Source organism: Ochlerotatus camptorhynchus, unplaced genomic scaffold, assembly GCF_037179485.1.
Source record: "Ochlerotatus camptorhynchus isolate MF236.1 unplaced genomic scaffold, CSIRO-AGI_Acam_v1.1 ptg000394l, whole genome shotgun sequence".
Taxonomy (NCBI): Eukaryota; Metazoa; Arthropoda; class Insecta; order Diptera; family Culicidae; genus Ochlerotatus; species Ochlerotatus camptorhynchus.
The window spans coordinates 329039-353268 of NW_027040881.1; the positions used below are offsets into that span (position 1 = coordinate 329039).

The window sequence follows — 24230 nt, forward strand, 5'->3', positions numbered from 1 at the left end:
ATTTTGGGTAATACTAGTTTAGAGTGTTATGTATATGTGTACAAAATTTTGTCTGTCAAGTAGTTTTCAAGATGCATTCGAAACAAGAAGAGCTACGCCAGCAAATCTTGGGCGCGGTGATCGATAATCCTGGTCAGTCGCACAGATGGATCAGCAAAAGGCTTGGAATCCACCATTCCACCGTGTCCCGCGTTGTGAAGATGTTCCAGGAGACGAAGACCATCGAGCGGCGCGCTGGAAGCGGCCGAAAACCGAAAACGGAATACCCAGAGAAGGCGCGGAAGATAAGGCAGTACTTTAAGAATAACCCGAACCTTTCCACCCGAGACGTGGCCAAAAAGGTCAATTCGTCGATGTGGTTCGTCCAGCAGACCATGAAGTGGGCTAGACTACGTGTTTTTAAGGTCAGGAAGGCGCCAAACCGGACTGACAAGCAAAACACGGTGGCCAAATTGCATGCGCGGAAGCTGTACCGTGAGTGGCTCGTCAAGCCAGGCTGTCTCGTCATGGACGACGAGACATACATCAAGGCAGACACCAAACAAATCCCCGGCCTCGAGTTTTTTGTCGGTACGTCCCGCATGGAGGTTCCGGAAAAGTTCCGGAAGAGAAAGATGGACAAATTCGCGAAGAAGTACATGTTGTGGCAGGCGATCTGCGAGTGCGGACGGTACAGCAAGCCGTTCGGTACAACCGGCACCATAAACAGGCAGATTTATCAAGAGGAATGCTTGCAGAAGCGCTGGCTGTCCTTCCTCCGCTCTCACCGTGGTCCCACGCTGTTCTGGCCGGATCTCGCTTCGTGCCATTACGCCAAGCCTGTAATGGATTGGTACGAAGCGAAGGGCGTTAATGTGGTCCCGAAGGAGGTGAACCCGCCAAATACACCAGAACTTCGTCCGATCGAAAAGTTTTGGGCGATAATGAAGAAGAAGTTGAAGAAAAGCGGAAAAACATTCAAAACCGATGAAGCTTTGAAGAAAAACTGGGAGAAATTGTGTAAGGAAGATAGACAAAGCCTCGCCCAAGATCTCATGAGCAGTGTTAAGAGAAATGTACGAGCATTCAGCTTGGGGGAGGAAATTCAATAAATAAATTATGCCAAAACATAGCTAATATATAGTTATTTAATCCCTGAAAATTTGAGAAGTATCCGATTTATTTAAAATGAATTTTTGGTGATAATTTTTGTGTGTCTCATTTTTTCCGAGTCCAGTCTTTATTAGCTTATTGCATGCTCTCAACTTAGTGTACTAAATGCACGCTCAAAATTATTAATTGAGAGCTTTCGATGCCAATACCAATGCATGAATTTGTATATTGTGTGGCAAAAACACAATTATACTGTATTCCCAGGGAAGTCGAGAAAATTTCCAGCCCGAAAGATTCCCTCGACCGGACCGGGAATCGAACCCGCCGCCTCCGGCTTAGTAATACCGTGGCTTTACTGACTAGGCTATGAGGCCCAGAACGATTTGGAGTACTTAAAACATCTGGTATACATGACAATAGTTCAGGCATGATCCACATAGACACTGTGCATCTGTCTGGAAATATTTCGATACTAAAAACATTGTCCCAATCTCGGTTGATCTAGTAGATCAAATTATCTGAACTCCAGGATGATTTGAAGAACCTTGAACATCTGGTTTACTCGGAAATAGATCATGCATGATCCACATAGACACTTTGAATCTGATTGGACATATTTCGATACTACAGACATTATTGCAGTCTTGGTTGATCTAGTAGAACAAATCAACTGATGTCCTGGACGATTTGGAAAACCTATAATTTCCGGCATACACAGTAATGAGTCGTGCATGATCCACAAAGTCACATTTATACGATTCGGTTATGATTTGACAACGAAAAGTGCTAGGTTCATATTAGAAATAAAAAAAAAATATCATGAAAATGTCTCACCATTGGGCAGAACCCAAGGAATATCCGTGTAAATAATATAACTTTTGTATTTGTGATTACATTATGAGAAATCTTCTACAATGTTAGAGATAACGGAATTAACACAAACTATAGCAGTTTTCATGATTGAACATAGGATGTCCCTTAAAACAAATTCTTATGGTCTTGTACAAATTTTTTATACTCATTAATGCAGCGGTTACACTTGTATGACAAACTATGTACATGAGCTTAATTGGTATAATAATTATAGGCACTATACAACAACTATACAAGTGTGAGCATGAGTTTTATTATACCATTTACCATTATGTCGAATCGCCTTTATATTGTTATGCCAAATTATCGTTTTGGCAAAAAACCCTTCATACTAAATGAGTATTTAGTAAAAAAAAAACTTATTCCAAATGATTTTATATCTATTAAGATTATGCCAAACAACTTTATGCCAAAAAGGGTATTCCTGAAATTTTCATAATGAAAATCACTCGATACAAATAGCGCAGCATGTAAACACTACAGTCTGTCAAAGTTTCTGGACTTTGACCAATTTTCCCAATCTTATATACCTAATTGAAATAGAAAGCAAGATTTGAAGCCCTGAAAAAAAATGCGGATTCTTGGACTTGGATGAGGAAATTTTTTGAAGATAATTTCGATGCGAAATGGGAGAATTCCAAAGAGCGTATTCTGAAGAAAACTCCTAGGAAAGTAGTCTTCAAGAATTCCGAGGAAATTCTGAACATAATTTCAGAAGAACTATGAGGAGAATTCCATAGAAATTGTTCAAGAGAATTCTAAAGGATATTTTGAAAAGAAAAATTAAATTAATTACATTATGGAAATAATTTTATAAGGTTATTCGAATAAAAAACTGCGAAACTTATCCGACAATGAGAAAAATAAACTTGTCGTACTCAGTGTGACGTCTTTGTAATCTCATCCTAACATCTATGCCGTAACATTATTTTATTACCATGTGTTTGGGTTTAAGCATACTAAAAAAATCACTTTTATTTCAAAGATATGCTAATGAAACAATTTAATTCATTTTCAGTATCCTTCGAGGACTCTCAGTTTGAGGTAATTCCATTAACACCCGAAAAGATATTGGAGTTGATCGAGCAAGCCTATCCGAATCCCATCACCCCGGAAGATTTAGCCAAGTAGGTTTGATTCATCGACTGTTCAAGATTCGTAGGGTAATTTTATCCTAATACATTTTCAGGGATAACGGTTGGGATGAAGAGGAAGTACTGCAAATAATGCTTCTGCTGAAGGAGCGTGGCCTGATCAAGTCGATGGAGTTCAATTCATTCACCCGTATTCACCACGACGATAAAGAGATAAAAATCGTCAAACAGATGCCAACTATCGCATCCAATAAACAGCCAACGATTGCCATAATTACAGCGCAGTATTGTGAGAAACTTGCTGTAGATGCCATGCTGGAGAATAAGGAAACCTTCGTTCGCTACACTACCGTCGGTAAGAAACTTTTTTGTTATTGGATTTCAACATCATTTTAAAAGGTAGCATGAAGTAATCGCATGGAACAGTAGTAGATCATGTTACATCATCCGTAATCATGCTGCTCCTTCTATGGGAAAAAATATGCACCCAATAGAACTAACCAATTAATAATGACAGGAACATCTCCCGTGTCTCCAATCAATGGCCTGCAGAGAACTAGGAGAAGTAGGCGACGTTTTGGTAAGATCATTGAGAAAACTTCTGCAGTTCTCTTCGCTTCTGCTGACGATTCACGAACAACCGCGTTCAGATCAATGTGTGTGTGTTCTCACTTGTGTGTTTTTCATCTATTATGCATTGTTCACATTGTGCACCGTAACATTTCCGAAAAATGTAGCAAGTCGTAAAAAATACCTTCTTGATTTCTGAATACTCCGTTAGAACATTTCTACACCCCGAAAGGAATAAGCATAAGTGGTCATGAAGAAATGTGACAATCAGTCACTCAAATATCCTGAGCGTCGAAGATTTATATCTTAAGCTCGACCTTAGGCACCTGTTTGCTTCTTTTATAAAGTGGTAAGCTCTAACCGGTATTATTCTCGGATTAATTCCCAATTACTAATAGCAGATTGTTTAATTGTAGACGTCGATGTTTATCATCCTATCGATCCTTAACAAATATTACTCAGGTTGTTGTCATTTCGTTCGTTGTAACGGTTAAAATATCAAAATTGAGAACAAAAAAGTCTTCCTGTGACATCGCATTGAAAACTAATTCAGTAAAATGAAAACTCAATTTGATGTACAATTTTCCTGTTAATAACAAAACGAGTATTCAATTTGATTTTCTTTTCCAACATAATTTTATACAAGAGCAAATGAACAGCAAAATAAAAAAAATGTTACCAAATTTGTCAATCGCATAAATTAAAATCAAATCATGATTTCAGTTTGATTTTAATATCAAAATTCCTCTCGATCCATCACAGCATGTCACCCGCCACACTTTCTGCGGAGGCTCTGCACGTCCGCTATCACCTGGTCGTACCACTTTGCCCGGTGCACGGCTCTTCGTTTTGTTCCAATCTGGTCGTTTTCGACAACAATTGCCCCGTTTTTTAATTCGTTTATTTGATAAGGTTAAACTGTCTTATAAAAACTTTACAGAGCAGAAGTCTTTAAAAACTTTCTACAATCAATACAAAATACTTTACGTACGTACTGTTGTTCTCGTAACTTCTTCCATTAATTCAACCGTTGTTTAGTTGTTTGTTCCGTTCATTTCGTGTCGTAGAAGTACTGTGGAACCTCGATAATTGGTAGCTGTTGTTTCTGAGCATCGCTGGCTTACTCTTCACACTTTGGCCTCCAGAGTCGTCACATCCATTTCCACTACTTCCTCTTCAAGCATATCCAACTCCTCCTCCGTTAGCGTGGGTTACCATTAAACCGGGGTATCGGGAAAACCTGAAAAAAGCCGGGAATTCGAAATCACCGGGAAAATCCCGTGAATTTCGATGACAAATTCTTTTCGGAAAAATATGATTCTGGTGCTTGAGAAAAGGTTTAGAGCGTTGGACTGGACTAGATTTTCAGTCACTTTGAAAAACTATTAAAAGAATTTTGAGAAGATTTTAGAATGAACTCGAGAAATAACAACAAGGTATTTAGAGAAAAACTACAAGGGAGCGTTGAACTAGAACTCAAAGTTGATTGTGTGAGTTCAATGTAAACTTTTAGGGTCGTTCTGTAAATAATTCAAAATTGTGAAGCTTCCTGGTCAATTTCTAATAAATATACTAAAAGAAAGGTTATTAAAACATTATGCATTGTTCGGGTTGAATTCTAAAGAAAGGAGGAATTCCGAGCATATTTACAAGGGCATGAATTTTAAGAGAATATTATGGAGATTTCCAATGAAATGTCAAGAAGAATTTTGAGGAGAACTCCAAAATAATTATAAGCGTAATTTTAGAACAATTTTAAGGTGAAGTCAGGTGAATTTTAGATAGAATTATGCACACTTAAATTATTTTACCGAAATCTGTGAATTTTTACCGAAATCTCAACAGCTCAACGTTCGGTAAACAGTTCGGTGATTTTTCACAGATTTCCTGTAATTTTTCACAGATATTCGGTGAAAAATTACAGACAATACAGATTTCGGTAAAATTTCACAGATTTCGGTGAAATAATCTTAGTGTGTGAGAGGATACATAAGTGTATTCTTGTTTTGGTGTAGCAATTTGCAACACATTGATCACGACTGCAGCCACATTTTTGCATGGGTTGCAGTGACCGCCACCTTGAAACAATATTAAAGTAAATTACAGTTACCTTTTTCAAAAATTGCAGATCTGTCGGTAATTTTCGATTTGCATATCGTCCCCAAAATTACAGTTCTCCGTTAAAGTCGACTATGCAAGCAATGCACATCGGTAGACGTTACCGATCGTTCAGTAAATTTGACAGCTTATTTTGCTGATCCAGTTTGCCGATTTTTCGGTAATGTTCTCGATTACCGACCATCAGCGGCGCCGGTGGTGTAGTGGTAATCGTGATTACCTCTCACCCCAGCAGGTTCAATCCCAGTCGGCGCCGCCGTGATGTTCTGATTCATAACATCTCTGATCATGGGAAGCCGTTGGTCCCCGGTTCATGAGTTGATGGGTCGATAGGTAGGCTCCAGGTGTGGGAGTTAGTTGCCTCCCTGGTGTCGGTAGCATTGGTGCTCAGCACGGAAAACAAATCAAGGAGAAAAAAACATTACCGACCGTTCAGCAGTTGAGAATTTGGTAAACGAATTACCAAAGTCGGTGATTTTTTATAAGTGTGTAGAAATTTTCGAGGTATTCTTAGAGAGAATCTTAAATTTATTTAAGAAAAATTATGAAAAGAACTCTCTGAAGGGAACTTATTCTAAAAGAAATTTTTGAGAATTTTTCTAAAAAATCGTGCAACAAGTTCTGAGTGACTTCTGAAGCAGAATCATATTCAGGCACGGCATCAGAAAAAATATGTTGTTAACCTTTGGCGCGTGTGGAAATTTTCACCTTTTTCTACACTCTGTTATTCAGCTTTAAACACCTGTCTTCAAAAAATTGGCAATTTCGGCCATGTCAGGTTTCGAACTTCCATTAAGAAAGTCAAATCCAATCATGCCCAGACTGGAGAGTTATAACATGTTATAACGGTTGTCAAATAATTGCAACACAGAAACCACCATCAAGATAGCGCTATAACATGTTATAACTCTGTAGTCTGAACGTACGATAAGCAGTTATAACGGTTGTCAAATAATTGCAACACAGAAACCACCATCAAGATAGCGCTAACATGTTTTAACTCTGTATTCTGAACGTACTATCGAGGGGGGCGACCTCACAGTAGCGAATCAATCTTCGGAAAATCGTCTTGCATTTCTCGCATCTTCTTGCATCTACTTGCATCGCGCATCATAATTTTGCAGGAAATCTTCAAAATCATCATCAATCTTCTTTCAATCTACTCAGCGTGTGCGCAGCTAGCCACAGCAAACAAACAAGTTTTCCTGCATAGTAGATAGAGTTGCCCCCCTCGCGTACTATTAGAGTAGTCCATGTGTGTTCTTCGCTGATACACACAATGTTCCGCTAGCACACAACAGCACAAATTTCACCATATAATTCAAACATTTGGATTTTGGGGCATTGATTAATGCGGTCTTCCTAAAAATCGTTTTTATGGCCATATTTCCGAAACCTAATTTGCAATTAGAACTAAATTCAAAACAGTTCTATCTGACCATGTGGAACCTATGGTGCCTATCATCTTTTGTGATCATTCCTATACATTTCCGAATTTATTGTTTTAATGGTGTATGGTGATGGCTTAGGGTATTGGTGACGGAACATTCACATCAGTCTTGTTGCATTCATTGCATTATTCGCTTACTTGTGTTGTACTCAATGCTAACCCTTTGTTTGACATATTTACAGGTGAATCAAACGTGTACACCCTCGGCAACATTGGTGCACACCGTATCGTGAGCACCAAGCTTCCATCGGTGGGTAGCACGCGAGAAGCCATGACAGCCGCCGGAAATACGACAACTCGCCTTCTCGGAACATTCCAAAAGGTGGATTTCGTCTTCATCGTAGGACTGGCCGGTGGTATCCCACATTACACCGATTACAAAAAGCACGTCCGTTTGGGTGACGTGGTAATTGCATCCGTTTCAGACCAAAATAAGAGCTCGCTAGATGCTCTTGGACAAACCAGTACCAAACCTTACTGTTACGTCTACAACAATCAAGGCGACGTGAAAACTTACTACCCAGTTGATGATTGTCTACAGACTATTGGAAAAACGCTTCAGGTAAATGACGATGGCAAGAGACCTTGGGAAGTATACATCAAAGAGGGTTTGATCAATCTCAGTAATAAGAGCAGCAGTGATTTTTCCCGCCCATCGCCGAATACGGACAAGCTATACATGAACATCGGCAATAAAGATGTAATTGAGGTAGCACATCCCGTTGACCAAGACGATGTTGATGGTATACCTCAGTCAAGAATTCATATCGGCCCGATTGGGTCGGGATACGATCTCATCAAGTCCGATAGCCTTAGGACCCAGTACTCCCAGGAGTATGGTCTAGTGGCAACTGACGTAGAAATGAATTCGGTACTTGATAGTATCGTCGGGAACTGCAGGGACAGTTTCATCCTAGTTAAAGGCGTCTCCGATTATAAAGATGGTACAACATCGAAAAAATGGCAAAGCTATGCTTCACTTGCCGCAGCAGCCGTAATGAAAACGATCATCTGTGCAATGGACGCACCGACCAATGTTTAAAATGCATTTCCATACTAAATAGCGTGAGTATTCTGAATTAACAAAGCTGTAAACTGTAACCGATCTAGTTTGTGACAAGAGAGTACCAAAATACTATTTTTACGTTTATCACGTAAGTGTTTTATATATTTTTTAAATAACTTATTACTTATGACCGGCATTCAAGTGATTCTTTGCGGAAGACTTTGATCAACTAGCATATTCGATATAATGATGGTTTTATTTATTCGGAGTTAAAAAATACGTAATAAAGTACGGCAAAAGAAGAGTTTCTATTATTTCTGTAACATACCGAATTCATACCTAAACGTACAGCACTTATTTAATGTAGGGTAATTTGGGGTAAGATGGGTCACGGCAAATATGGGTCATCTATTAGATTCATTTATTTTTTTATTGTCAACATGAACAATGCTGGTTAGAAAAAGCAAACCGTCATTTGGGTTGCAATGAAACTGTTGATTTTTATAAACAAATCTTGATAGAGCTGGAATTAGGGCGTAACAGCTTTTGTAAACAATGTCTTCTATCGATGATTTCTCGAAACTCAAGGCACGCCCACGAAACCAACATAACCAACGGGAAGTGGAAGTCTTCCCCTACCAGATGGTGACGTTGATTTGAGTGGACGAGCCTTGGCTTTCTAGAGATCATCGAGAGAAGTCATTGTTTACAAAAGCTGTTACGCCCTAATTCCAGCTCTATCTAAAATGATCCATCTTGCCCCACCTTACCCTAATCAGTTCATCAAGTAAAAGTTTAAAACTGGATACCAATGGGTCATCCCGCACCAAATTTCAGAGGCAAGTGAAAGTGACGTCTTCCGATTTGGACCAAATTTGGAAAAAACACTTATTTCAGACCAACTTTTAAAAATTAAAATGTTTCTGCCGATCGGTGCACCCCTTGGTCCAATGAAGCATGTCTATTTTCCGTAATTTTTTAGAAAGCCCTACTGCTCTGCCACTATTCGCAAACAGTTTCGCGTTCTGTGAAATTTCTATCTACAGGAGACTGTTATGCGAATAGTGGCAGACTACTTTCTTTTATATATTTCCGCAACTAATGATGCTAAAGATAGCATTAGATACTGGTTTCATAAGAAAATTAAACATGGAATAAAAAATCTGAAATTACTATTTACGTGCACTGCACTTCATGGCGTCTATCAGCTTCAATATCAGCTTCAATCGACCAAATCGATGCGACGAAGAGACTGCTGGCTTTCTTTTTCTATTAAAATCGAACAACTTCGCAGCAATCTAGAACCTCAAGCGGGGTCCACACCCAAATGTTGAATCGCTTGCCTCTCTTTCTGCCGTCACTCCATTGGTCTTTCTTTCAAGCTTCAACGGTTTTTCGTTCAGGTTTCAAAGGACGAGCGAGAGAGCGCTTTGATAGTTTCGTCTTTCATGAAACACATCAACAGAGGTGTTATCAAAGATGAATGCTTTACTACGTAGGGGAAATGACTCTAATGTTGGCTTATGGATCTAAGATTGGGCCTATCTACTATTTATCAATTTTATCTAGATGAACGCGTCATTGGGACGGTACTAATTAATATTTTTGGCCGCTATTAAAAATTTAGTCGAATATTGAATTTATGTATGGGCCCAAATAAGGGGCATTTAGGCCGACATTACATCCATTTCCCCTATATGATGGAAAATGAAAATATATATTTAAAGCATTTCTCACGTGAAAACACTTGAAGATTACACGTAGGGTAGAGCGCTGCTTCGTCGTAATCGTCCATTTCCGTTCTATTGAGCAGATAACATCAGTAATTTCAATGATTTCAATGTTCACAAATCATTAATACGTTTGTACCGAAGCGTTAGTAGTTCATCAGCTACAACACAAAGCCTATCAGAGCGCATTGTATGAATATTTATTCTCATTGTTCTCAAAACAAGAGAAGACGCGCCTAGCGAACCCACTTTTTCTGCCATCATCAGTAGGACGAAGAAAATCCAATGGCATTTCAATGCGTTTGGACCAGTGAGCAAAACAGCAAATATATGATATTAACAATATGATCCACTCTTTTGCTTAGCTGGCGAACCAAATTTTTAGCGATGGAAGCACCTCTGTGGCCAAAAAGGCTACCAATGTATTTGTTTATCGTCACGAGAGAGTAAACCAAATGAAAATTTGATTAATATTTCAAATGAATGTATTTCAGCATATTATTTTATTTGATGACAACAGTGACATGTCAGACAAATTTTAAAGTAATAAACACAATGTAATTAATGAAAATAATTTGACTCTTACTTGTGTAATAAGTGCTATATTCGCACCCCTCGATTGTAATTAAATGATTGTTGCTGACCTTTTTAACGCTAGATGGTGCGTGAAGCAATATTTTGCGGGTCGCCATTGCAATATTTGGAAAAGGCATGAATGGATCATATTGTTAATATGATATATTTGAAAACAGTCAGGTTCAATGAGTCATTTTCATATGAATATGAACTGCCATCTGCCTCATCATTCACTGCCTTGTGAGAGTCTGAATGATTGAGGGGTAAACGAGTCACTGACAGCCGAGCACTCAGTCAGTACGTTTATTCTTCCGTGATGGTAACCAATGCTTGTTTTGAATGACTTAGGCTGTGAACCATTTGCCGAGTTAAATTTAACTCGTGGTTAAAAGTGACATTTCGAAAGTTATTTTCTATGTTCGAAAATCCCTGTGCTGTCGATCGACCGGTTTTCGAGAAGAACTCAGCCAAAGTTGTCAAAATTTAACTTCTTGTCTGTCAGAAGTAACCAAGCTCGGATAGCAGGGTCAATCGATAACTTTCCATCTGTCAAATTTTAACCAAAAGTTAAAATAATCCACCAAATGGTTCAGAGCCTTAGCGCCTTAATGCCTCAATTACATGCTGTGTGAGCGAAGGCAAGCGGTGTGAGTCGCCTGTTCGTGAGTGACTGAATGGTTTTGTTGGCTCTATCATTGCCTCGTCCTGTACCGTTTGGTACAAACGGTCTGGACAGAGCAATCAATGGATTGAATAGTGCAGTGCTTAAGCAGTTAATAATTTTACGCTCTGGTTTCAACAGAATTGAAACTCGTAGGACGAATTTGGAATCAAGAAGCAGTATTATCAACAATCAATACGAAACTAACGATTTAAAAGTGGCTCACTACTTGACTAGCCTATTGGTCCCAAGCAAACGATTAACGTACCCCATTCTAGTCGAAATTCTAGTACTACGTAATGTTTGTTTTGATTCGCTATGAAAGTTTGACAGATAAAATGAGGGGTTATTGGTTTTTCTTATGTTTCGAGGGGTGAATCGATTAGCTTGGGACCGAAGAGAGTACCAGAGCTGAGCCAAAAAGTTGAGCACGTTATTTCGGGACCTTCTAGTCTTAGAGTTACCTCTATGGTATTATCAACCGGTGAACGTGTTTATTTCAGTTACCTTGGGGACGTAATTTGTGTTTATTTGAGTTACCTTGGGGACGTAAAATTTTTTCTCTACCGAGCAAATTACCCGGCTGTTGGCCCTAGGCAAAAGTGTAGCCTTGATATTAGACCTCTCCACTTTACGATGAACAACTGGCACTATATAGTGACGCCACTTATCACAGGTTCGTATTGGAGATTCGCTGCCAGACTGTTGAGCAGTACAGTCGACGGTTTTTCTCTCGCTCTCTTCGTTCGTTCGATTGCGTTTCTCCGTTTTTTTCGCGTTCTCGCTGACCAGCCATGACTAAAAAAATCGCGGCTGGCAATCCTGGGAAACGATCTAGGACAACTATCGGTTCTCCGTTCTGTAGGACGGTGCAGAACCGGTGACGAACAAAAAAAAACAGGACCGCCGAAGAAAAATAGATTGCCGCCCTCCTACGAGAAGGGCTTCCCTCCCGGACTGCGGGAAAAATAAATTTCTACATCACGTAGGGTATCCGGTGCACCATCCAGCTGAGCACGGAAGGATACAAACTGATGGTTCCGGCGTTGAAATATTACAAGGCGGTACAGACCATACTGGACCAAGCACATGTGGAGTGCTTCTCTCACGACATCGAGGCTGTTAAGCCGATCAAGATGTTCCTGCGAGGACTATACTGTCGTGACCGGAACGAGGTTTCCAGCCTCGGCAACGGCTACACGAATTAGCGATGCAGCTCCCACGGGTGCGGCTGCTTCTATTGCTGCTGCTGCTGTTTCTGCTGCTGCTGTTTCTGCTGCTACTGTTTCTGTTGCTGCTGTTTCTGCTGCTACTGGTTATCCGTCACCTCCAAAATTCGTTACAAGAATGACTTCAACGAGCTTAGGTACTTCATATTTATACCTGCTAACCTATCAAAATTCTCTAACCAATGAGATTCCGTTTACATACGGACTATCACGCTTCACGCTCACTCGATTCTACTCATTATTTATTCAACACTAACTCTATCTACTACACCTACGATATGGACACAGGCGTCCTCTTGGAAGAGCTGGTGGCTAATGGACTGAAGCCGGTCCAAATTCACAAGATGGCCCGCCACAAAAAGGCCGTCAAGTACCGCGACCAGCTATACCTGGTTCACCTTGAGAAGAACTCAACAACTTTGATGGACCTCCAGAGCATCTGCGTCCTGTTCAACATAGTGGTGAAGTGGGATCGGTACAAGCCGGTCAGTCGTGGAGTCACCCAATGCTCGAACTGCCTGCTGTTTGGGCATGGAACGAAGAATTGTTCTATGGTCAGACGCTGCATCAAGTGTGGCAAACAACACAAAACCGACACCTGCGACAGACTCAATGAGGCCGATCCCATTTGCGCCAACTGTGGTGCTGCTCACAAAGCTATAAGCAAGGCCCGAAGCGCACCGAGTACATCGAGATCCGGAAGAAAGCATCGACGAGAAACCAGCCCGGCCAAAAGAAGGTGCCGGAAATGAATGATCATAACTTCCCACCGGTTCCACAACGACCGATTTGCCACCGCTGCCACTCAATCAACGATTGGCTGCTGCTCGTACCGCTGCTACTGCTGCTCAAGCTCTAACTGCCGGAGCCCCTGCAAACTCAGGTCAACAGACAACTGCTGCTCCACAGCCACAGAATCTCCCCACAGCCCCTGGGCTAAACTGGCGTCAGGAGGGACCGTTTTTACCGCAGCCCGAAATCAACGATGGTTCTTGGTTCACCGCAGCGGAACTAATGATCATCTTCCTCAAGATGCATTACATTGCCAACACCATCAATAACAAATCCGAACAGCTCCAAGCTGTGGCTACCTTTATGCTCAGTTATGAACCGTGAGCTCTTCAAAATCGCAAACTGGAACGCTTGCTTGCTCAAGAGCAAAATTATTCCCACCTGAACGATACTCATCTGAAACCGGAGATGAACGTATTTATTCCGGATTCCGGCTCGTGAGGCTGGATCGGACAAGCTCTGGGGGTGGTGGAGTGAAAAAGGGCGCTTAGGCTGAAGTAATTCCCTACCCTATTTATTCTCGCAAGCACGAACTAAAGGCAGAATAATTAAGATGCCGACAGGGTGTGTAAAAGTTTAATTGTGAGAGTAATTCTGATCATTCTATGCGATGTGAAATAATGTCATTGATGAAGAAAAGCATTGCAATTTCGCGGCGTTCTTTGAGTGTTTGTGGATTCAGCGTGGATGAAAAAATGCGGTCCAATTAAATTGTCGAAGGGCATATGAAAGGAATGGTTTTTGGATGGATTCTACACACATATTTTTTTTCGCCGAGATTCCAACAGCCGAGTATCTCTGCAATTGATCTTGCTGACATTCAGCCAAACAAATGTCGAGACTCAGCTAACAAATAAGATTTTGCTGAGATCTCAGGTAACAAAAAGATATTTTTACGTTCCGCGTGTATGGGAATGTACGGCTTCCATACAGTAATCCAGAATAGGTCTTTCGTATGTAATGTATAACAATTTAATAGTGTATGGGTCTTGAAAGTTATAGCTGAAGCCTAAAATACTTTTTGCTTTCGTTAGGATGGTATTATAGTGTTCTACAATAGTGAGTTTGGAGTCTAGGATTACACCTAGGTCCCTTGCAGTTTAACATTTTTCTACTTTACTTGGTTGTCTAAAAATATTTAAAAAAAGAGATGTTTCTATCTTTCTGCTTAATACTATTGCGTTACATTGTTTATGTTGAGTTGGAATAGACTTTTACCACCAAGTATAAATTAAGTTGATTTCATTCTGGAATTCTTCTGCGTCGCTATGTATAAAGTTCTTTTTTTAAGTATGTTGGAAATGTCATTTACTCACAAAATAAAAATAATTTGGCCGTAATTTTAACGTGTTTCGCAGTTGGGTGTGGTGAAATTAATGCATTCCTGGTTGATTGTAGAATTCCGTATCACAAAATTGCCCACCGATTCCTTTTTTTGCCGTTCGACGACGACGGGTGTGCTTTCGCGAGAGTGACGTTTATTGGATCCGTTTCTTTGCACGGGTGTGTTTTTTTAGTAACTAGCGTAAGTGTGCCTGCGATTTGCATTGAGTGTCAGAGATTGTGAGTAAGCTGAAGGATGCCTCGCTGGATACGCCCAAGACTGGACGGGCGGTAGCTGGTAGCCGTGAACGGTTCCTGGGGAAAGCACTTGATGCGACCCTCCTCTTAGATGACCATGGCAATGCAGGAAGTATTACAACAAAGGTAATTGCTATTAGATATTTTTGCAAACAGTGACAGATAGCGGACATGAAGAACCAGCAAGTAACATTTTAAGTTTTATAAAGTAACACAAAGCTACTATAAAACAACATTCATAAAACCCTGGTCAAGGCTACTTTGCCATTGATGAAGCGACCAAAACCTCATTTAGATTAGAATCTGTCTAGTTGGCCCATCCTGGAGAAGGTTCTGAAGGGTATATTTTCCTAGCTCTTCGAGATTGAATTACTGCCAAAAGGTTGTATGACGAACGTATTGAGAACCATTTGAAACCCTTATTTAAGCTACAATAAAAGCTATTTGGCAACAATAAAAACCTTTTTAAAGCCATTTTCCCTAGCCTCTTGCTTAATCCACAAGAAAAATCATCAATCAAGATAGAAAAAGATTAAAAAATATCAACCGATCTTAACAATATAATTGAAATATAAACTGATCATATAAAAAGCCTATTCAATTTCCAAAATTATTAAAATTGTTCTCATAAAGTGGCCAAGTTGTAGGTGCCATATTAAATCCTATGTGAAATGTAATGTTGTTTCGATAAAATGTTGTAACCTACCTATCGACCCATCAACTCATGAACCGGAAAGATTTTATGCCTCAGAAAGGTGTTTTAAATTCAATTGGAATTCTGTTTGTTACTGAAAGAAAACAAAAAAATATTGAATCAATAAAAATATTTTTATTTCTACTGCGTATACTTTCAGGCCTAATAAAATAAATATGATTGAATCAACAAGAAATATCTTTTAAAAACAAACATTTTTTTTTGACCCAGCTGCCAAATTTGACAGCTTACGTCAAAACCATGAAAGCTCTTGTAAATTCGAAAAGATTTTCTTTTTGATTTAACAATCCATGGGTTTTTAGAAAAAAAGATGCTGGATTGTATATAATGAAATAATGATTTCTTTTTGCAGCCAAAACAAAATGAAATTCTTATTAATTTTACGACAAATATTATTGCGTTTAAAATATTTTTTTCTGCGTGCAGCTGGTCTGGCAATAACAGAGTAGCAACCATGGGCGGTCAATCATGCTCATGTTCATGCTCATGCTGTTGTAAGTGTGTGCTTTCCTTTTTGTACAATTGGTGTGCTTTCTGCTTTTTGTTCTTCAAATGTTTTAGTTGTGAATGGAACCACACTGGTTTGTTGTTTGAGTTCGCCTTCTTCTTTTTATTGGTACGGTTTCTGCTAACTTCAGTGTCGAAATTTCCTTCAATACTTATTATATTCTGCCAATTTATTGTGCATAATCTACGTTTGGCTTCTTCGTAATTTGCTTTATGATATTCCGGCACTTCCTCGTACTCCCAGTCGCTGGGGGAAGAAGTATTATGAATGAAGATTGAATATAAAATTGCTGAAAGAAACACTTCATTTTCCATAAAGGTGTTAATGATGGATACACACAGAAGTATTCAGAACAATTTGTAAACAAAAGGTCTAAATATGCATTTTGCTGATTTTTTACGCGATTAATCTAGATCTACATCAAACCTAAATATGAGATTTTGTCAAAGAGAAATTGTAATGTTTCGTCTTCATCTACGATTGGAAGTAAAAATGATTTGTTTTTAATGTCTGTGATAAAGTCTGCATTGCGTTGGTTGAAATCGCCATAATAATGCAGTTTTACTTCTAAATAATTCAATAGAATGATTGTTCGCATGTTCAGGTGAGAAATACATAGAAGTAAAAATGTGTATTTCACCAGCAATAAGTGCTTTGGCCAAGCCAAAACATGTTCAAATTCTTTGTGCTTATTAGTTTGTATTTCTTTGGAAATAAAGTCTGCATTGATGGCTATGAGAACTCCACATTCAGACTTTTTCTTACAAAGATGCAGATTTCGGTCGTGCCGGAATACATTAAAATTGTTTCCAAAAATGTCTTTGCTTCTTACGATTACGTCTGTTCCCGTGCTTGCTTTTTGCTTTTGCTGTAAATTACTGTATGAAAACAATATGGTGCAGAACATACTTTTGTTTTTTTTCTGTATAGAATCTAACAGAAACGCAAGTACGTGAAAAGACCTATTAAGTAGTTCTTTTAGTTGCTGTCGGCTTCTACATCTATTTGAAATGATGTTAATTTTATAAATAGACTTAATTATTATACGTCATCGTCGATTATCTATCAATGTCCCAATGACCGGTTAATCAATGTCCACATCAGCTTGACATTAACACATCCATCCGGATAAGGGGTTTAACATTAAGGCGAGTGTTACTCGTGTCACTTTCTCAAAGCCGCAGTGAATTTGACAGCAGTGATCAAAACAAAACTAAAAACCACCATACAGGGAAAAATCTACATTGTTTTGATGGCTTCATTTGGTCTGAAACAAAGTTTTGCACTTTGATTGCCAAGGTAGAAAAATAATTGGTCTTCGTTCCAATTTCAGGAACAAGAACATTATTTTTTCCTGGCTATATAACTATTACACAATGATGACGAGTAGTGAATAGAAAGGTGTAACTGTTGAAAAAATGGAGACCGACATGAGAAGAAGCGAACTTTGATTATACTTCCCTCGGATTTTACTTGTCTGCAAAACGCAGCCATTGGCAATATCCAGGTATTTTTATTTATGTTTTTTTATTTGTTCATCCAATCACGGTATGTAATGAATGTATCCTTACATGTAGTTCAAAAACTGATTACGCGATTAAATAGAATCATGTTGTTTCGAAGGACCGTAAATAGCATATTCTGGATTTGCTGTTTGTTGGGGCTGCTTTTTTCCTACTTTGAAAAAAGTTTAAAGGTGCGTATAAAAAATAACTTAATCTCCTACGTGTGTTAGATGAGCTATTTTGCATCGAATAATTGTAGAGTAGTAAACTGGTCACCAGTTTTCGGTGTTGTAAATGGTAATGATTTATTTGATTCACGTCATTTATTTTATTACAATAAATCAAAGCTACTTCGATTTGTGCAGATTACAAAGATCCTACAATAGTCTTTATTCAGCACGGATCTTAAGATACAATTTCATCCGCTGACTACCGAATAGACCAACCGCATCTGTCAAAGTTCTACCGCCAGTATGAAAATGAGCTGAATACTGAACAAAACATAGTGTGCATTGACAAATTTGAAGTATATTTGCTGGCGATTCTTTGAAGCCTTGTTCATTTAACAGCTGCGGTGGAACTTCTTCTTGGAATTAATCCGTAAAACGGAGAAAAAAAAATCTGTGGAAAAGAACACTGAAAAAAGTTTTCACTTAGTTTCTAATAGGAACGTACATAGTATTTTTCCAAAAACAAAAACAATGATTTTTACCTGAATATCACATAGCATTAGAAATTCTATATGAGAAATCATATAGATTTCATTTGACACATAACGCGTGCATGTGTTTTAGTGGTGCAATTTCCAATTATGGGATCACAAGAAAGTTATGTGAAATTCACACGGATATTTTCCACTGGTTATGTGATTTATTTTATGAGTGAATAGTTCAATCAGACCACAGACAAACAGACATGACACTCGTAAGTTGCTCATCGAACACGACGATGTTTTACAGTGAGAAATATTCAATGTGTTTTGTCTGTTTGTACGTGATCATATAGCTGATATATATAAAATTCCACATGATTTTCATGTGTCCACACATAAACAGAATCCACTCAGAAGTACAAATGAAATTTATGAGTCAAATTAATAGTATGTGTGGTTACATAAGTTCTACAGTTGTGTTCAATATAATAAGGGAGCATCCATAAATGACGTAGCATATTTTTGATCAATTTTAGACCCCTCCTCCCCCCCTCGTAGCGTATTTGGCTATATCCAATACATGGCCGGTCACAAATTCTGAAACCCCCAGCTCCCCCCTCAAATGCTACGTCATTTATGCATGTTCCCTAACAGCGCATGCCGATTTCCATACAAAATGGTCAACTTTGACATGACGTAACTTTGTTAACTTATGATCAATTGAGCTGAAACTTTCGCCACAGAACTACAAATATATTCAATTTTATGATTACAAAATACCAATTTTTTGCAAGCACCTGTTGGAAAGTGCGACACTAGGTAATTTTTTTCAAAATAATAGCAGTTTTTTATTTGTATTTTTATGTACTGCAAATTGTGCATTTTTAACTATTATGTACATTTGTTAATTGGGTAGGGATTGTTAAATTAGAAATACTGCTATTATTTTGAATAATTTTACCTAGTGTCTCACTTTCAAGCAGATGCTTCCAAAAATTTGGTATTTTGTAATCGTAAAATTGAACATATTTGTAGTTCTGTGGCGAACGTTTCAGCTCAATTGATCTTAAGAGAACAAAGTTACAACCAGTTGACCATTTTGTATGGAAATCGGCATGCGCTGCTATTATATTGAACAAAGGTGTATGTGTCCGATACATACCTATATATCATTTGTTTATCACATTGCAAAAAAATGAATTGTTATTAGTGTAGGCTGTTCTGCAATGAGCACTCATACGGAAAATTTGCACCGGGAAAAAAATAAGTATGATGGTTGATATCAAGATAGCCTATATTACATGATGTCGGTCTGAACCACGGTCTGAACCAGTGTTGAAAAAATATTAAAAAAAATCAAATCTCACCAAAGCCCAAGATCACGCTTGATTTTCGTAGACAAAAATCAACAAGGACACAACTGCGGTTGATATTGCAAGCTGTGATGTCATAGAGTAAAGACTGCTCAAGAAAGTATGGACGGAACCAATTTTCAATGAAAATAATGCACAAGTGTTGGAAATTTTATTTTTATAACATATACTGTTAAGATTAGATTAGCACAACAGATCAGGATTCTCAATATTAGCTATCTATCGACTTTATGCTAACTGGCACACCTTCTTGCAAACTGTTCTTCAAACTGTTGAATGGTTTTTGCTTCGGATACATGTTTCCTGAGAAATGCCTTGGTCATTGCCCAACATTTTTCAATTGGTCGAATTTGCGCGCAATTAGGAGGATGCATGTCCTTTGGAACGAATGTTAAATTATTGCAGGTATATACCATTCTACCGTGAATATTGCAGAAATTTTGCATGATGTTCTGAGATCTTGGTCAAATTTCCAGGAACAGTGAATAAAACATAGGAAATATAGACAAGTTCAGCAATCTTGGTTGAAATGTAGTTGTAGTTTGTGTAAGCTATAAACAAATCGTATAAGTTCAGAAAATTTCGTAGAAGTAGAAGCAACTTTCGAGAAATTAGCAGAACTTTCCATAAATTTAGAGAACTTCATAGTGACTCAGGGATAAATTAAATTGATTGATAAGAAGTTCAGGGAGCTTTATTTGAGTTCATGGAATTGAAATAAAGAAATTTGTAGACGCACAGAAAACTTCGAATAAGTTTTATAGAACTTAATTAATTTGCATAGATTTTCAATATGATTTCAATGAACTTATCTTGATGTTTCTGAAAGTCTTCAGTATTATTCTAAAGAGCAGAAACACCTGTTCACATAATTTCAAATGTTTCAAAATTTAGATATATCTTCAAAATGAATGAAGATATTCACGTATGAGAAGTTACGGTGTAGTGAAAAGTAAATAAAAGATGAAGGCCAATCATCTGCCGTTAATAGGCACTTAATTAAGAAATTGAAAGTCGCAGCACAGTTTATTTTAGCTAATCTGCATAAATATCGCAATTTCTCCTTGCAATCAGGCCTGAACATACTCATTATAGCTAAAGATATATATAAAAAAAAAAATCTGTTTTGAAATTATGAAGGCCGGAAGCAGTTCCGAGATGATCCTGAAAAGTTATTAGCATTATATCGAAAACAACATATCAAGAAGACTGGCAACTCTTCCATTTTCTCAAAAGACCGGCATGAGACAGGCACAATCGCGTCATTTGCCGTTTAAAGGTAAATGTTCCGAATAAATTGGATACCAAAGGTTCCATCCTCAGAAGAAAGGTTTGTTCATTTGCTCATTTTTCTATGCGTTGCTTCCACCTTCACTCAAGCACAACGCTACTGTGTCTGTCACTCGAAGTCAGGTAAAGTTGCCAGTCTTCTTGATATGTTGTCTTCGATTATATTGAAGCGATGTCTAACTGATTTTTATATTTATTCTTTCGTTTTCATTTTCTATTTTTTTAATCAGTCAGTTGCTTCAATAAAATGCTAATAACTTTTCAACTCGGATCGGCTTCCGGTCTTGGACAAAGTTGTTGAGCATATAATTTCCAATTATGGTATTGGGTTTGCAACGCTACCTAGCGATAAAACTTTCAATTCTATTTTCGATGTAAAAAAATAATAATAAAAAAATAAATCATAAAAAAAAGTTTCTTTATGAATTTTAAACTTCAACTCGGAAAAATAAGCTTCAAATGGGTAAATGTTGACCGATTTGCCTCAAATTTTAGAAAAAAAGCCTTAGGGTTGGCAAATTGGAACAAATGGCATTATGGCAAGGGAGGAGGGTCATGTTTTACTAACCCTATTGGCGTCAAAAGTTAGAAAAATACGATAAAAATGTATAAAAATCATATTTGATTTGACATATCTCAACAAATTTCAGCCAAATCACAATTAATGTTTATATATTTCGAAAGCTCTGAATTTTTGCTGTTCAAGTTACTCGTGATAGTATGCGCACCGACAAACCGATAGGATTTTTTGATCTAGATAAAAATTATTTGTGCTGGCAGGTTCATGGCTTAGCTAAATATTCCCGCGAACACGGAGTCAGATGTCAGTAGTGTGCTTTGGTCAGAAATGTTATTTTTTTGCTCTGGTTTGTCGGTGGTATGCGGTCACTTACAAAAAACGGTTAAAAATCTCTTAAATAAAGCAAAAAAAAAAAACTTACAAAAAACTGGTTGTATATCAATAACTTCACATTTTGGGGTTGTTAGAACAATTTCAAATGTGATTTCATGTGGAACTCGACTAGACTAACAACCTACAGTCAGGCTTGCTTCCACTCACCTGCTATAAAAAAATAATTTTCTGAATTTTGAAATCATTAGATGTTATAATGATATTTTGTACTTGTTAGATACAAGAAGAGGTTGAAAGGCAAGTGTTTGACACATAAAACCTGTCAAATTTGCTTTCAGATAATCACAATCAGCGATTTTTCGACTCGCGAGCGCTCACTCTGAGTGAACGCTCACGAATCATAAATCGCTGATAGTAACACTCTGGAAGTGAAATTGGCAGGTTTTATGTATCAGATACTTGCCTTTCAACATCTTCTTGCATCCAACAAGTACAAAATATCATTATAACATCTAATGATTTTAAAATTCAGAAAATAATGTTGTTATAGCAAATGAGTGGAAGCAACCCTGCCTACAGTAGGTCACTTGAATTTTTTTTGTTGTGTAATCAACATTTTTGTTTATTTTTTCGGTAAAATAGTGATGTCTTAATGTAATGGAACAGTTTTCATAAGGTTTGATTGATTCGTACGATGTTTACCTATAATCACTGACAAACCGAAGTAAATGACAATATAAATCGCCATAACATTTCTACTCAAAGCACACTACTGACATCTACCAAGGGCGTAGCCAGGTTTCGAGCTAGGGAGGGGCGAAAAAAATTACTATGGAAAATTTGGCCGAATGCCATTTCACCGAAAGCCTTTGTGTTGCAGAGTTTAGGGGGGTCAGTTGCCCCCTCCCCTGCCCCCCTTTGGCTACGTAGTAGATGTACTGAAACGCGGACAACGTTTATCTAAGCCAAGAACACGCTTGCAAAATGAGTGAGTTGGTTCGTGTCTAATCTATTCTGGACACATTATTTAATCTAGATACAAATGGGTTTGACACATCGGATTTTCATGCAAAAGTTAAGTTTAAGTTTCATGTCGATTCGACGGTGCCATAATGTTGAAATAAAATGAGGTCTAAAATATGTTTTCCATTTTTTCAGCTTCTCCTCCGTCGGGGTCGTGTGCGGCCATTAAAACATTCCCAAACTATTCATCATGCGTGGAATATATGCTTTTTCTTCGCTGCTGCAATATACCTCAGTCTGTATCACAAACTGTTAATACACCCGCAGATTGCCAATCAGAGCAGTAAATATTTCCCCCAATACAATAATACCATCTTCCTGACAGCGTGTGACGTGATAAAATTTGAATTCGTGACCATGTTACTGGTTGCATTCGACATCAACGGTGCCCTAGCTAGACTTAAACATGGCGATTATTCGGAAGCGATCTCAAAGTTTTTCTACGCATCTCTACTAATCTGCTGTTTTGTACTAAGATTGGAAAACTACAGTGTACTGTTGAATCTTTATCTGGGAATATTCAACACGATCCAAGAAATCTTACTACTGTTTTCGCTACACACGAGCGAGAAAGGTGATAGTACTTTAAAACTCTATGTGATATTTATTTTTAGTTCTTGGTAGGTTAACGTTAACAGTTTACAAACCGAATTTGGTACTTACCGGCTCTTTTCTCGTAGGTCCTACCTGTTCCTTAATATTCTACCATTTGAGTTTCTCATTCCCACATTATACGCCAACAGTAAGGAGCTGTATCTGTATTTAAATCTCTTTTTCTGGCTGTGGTACTGTTCCTGTATCTGGAATTCCCCGATCCTGAAGTTCCTGTATCATAAAATCTACCACCTGCAGTCGAATGATTGCATCGGTGGCGAGTCATCGGTACGTTGCATTCTGTTCAAAGATTCTCCAAACTACCGTAACTACCGCTCAGTTAAACAGGCGTATCTGGAGTTGAAATTATTCTATGAGTAAGTTAGTCTCAACAATTGTGGTACGGCGCATTTTATTATCATACATTATTACATACATTACACATTGAAATCAAAAATTGATCTGTTCGATCTGACGGTCTTTCGAAATGCGTTCGTACTCTTGCACCTTAAAACAACCTATTTGAATAAAATAAATTATTTTCAGTAAAAGCAAAATAAGCGGAACAAGGCACAGAGATGGTGAGAATTCTTCAACCAAAGTTCTCCAAACCATCAAATGTGAGTTTATTGGTTTGATATCTTTCCCAAGGTTGGCAATTCTAATACCTTTTTTTTTTATAGGTGTATTGGCGGTTAAACGAAAACTGAAACGAATGCGTGAAAATCGAGACTGATGGTATTATGCACAACTTCCACTATCTATTTAGGTAGGTATTTACAGAACAAATACACCTCAGCAGTGCAAACAGCTCATCATGTATTTGAACATAACCTGAATGCAGACGAGCCGAACATATGTTAAGGATTACTATAATTTAGCAAAGAACGAAAGGAGGCCGAGTAAATGAATTTCTAAGTTTTCCAGATTTGTTTTTCTTCGCAT

General features: G+C 38.1%; 2 protein-coding genes across 5 annotated transcripts in view; both read left to right on the top strand.

The window, feature by feature from the left end:
- The window catches only part of LOC135710631 (uncharacterized), a 52402-nt gene extending 43911 nt beyond the window's left edge, over positions 1-8491 (top strand). For 2 of the 4 annotated variants that reach the window (XM_065233248.1, XM_065233250.1), the window contains 4 exons: positions 2984-3092; positions 3155-3414; positions 3577-3639; positions 7380-8491. In XM_065233248.1, coding sequence (XP_065089320.1) covers positions 2984-3092; positions 3155-3414; positions 3577-3639; positions 7380-8239 — 1292 coding nt within the window. In that variant the 3' untranslated portion in view covers positions 8240-8491. The remainder of the gene's footprint in view (positions 1-2983; positions 3093-3154; positions 3415-3576; positions 3640-7379) is intronic. The other 2 variants (XM_065233249.1, XM_065233251.1) reach the window with 1 other exon arrangement.
- A 3768-nt stretch (positions 8492-12259) lies between these two features.
- Positions 12260-24206, top strand: LOC135710623 (uncharacterized). Its single transcript, XM_065233241.1, has 7 exons — positions 12260-12536; positions 12688-13083; positions 17420-17502; positions 22827-23311; positions 23372-23662; positions 23832-23905; positions 23969-24206. Exons 1-7 carry the CDS (start codon positions 12260-12262, stop codon positions 24019-24021), a joined length of 1659 nt encoding a protein of 552 aa, XP_065089313.1. The 3' UTR covers positions 24022-24206.
- Positions 24207-24230: the final 24 nt, after the last annotated feature.

What these genes read in the sequence shown, in the direction of transcription:
- LOC135710623 (XM_065233241.1), top strand. Translation starts at nt 12,260, where the DNA reads ATGTGGAGTGCTTCTCTCACGACATCGAGGCTGTTAAGCCGATCAAGA. An exon ending in AATGACTTCAACGAGCTTAG is followed by an intron (nt 12,537 to 12,687) that starts GTACTTCATATT and finishes ATATGGACACAG; the next exon opens with GCGTCCTCTTGGAAGAGCTG. An exon ending in GAGTTGAAATTATTCTATGA is followed by an intron (nt 23,663 to 23,831) that starts GTAAGTTAGTCT and finishes AATTATTTTCAG; the next exon opens with TAAAAGCAAAATAAGCGGAA.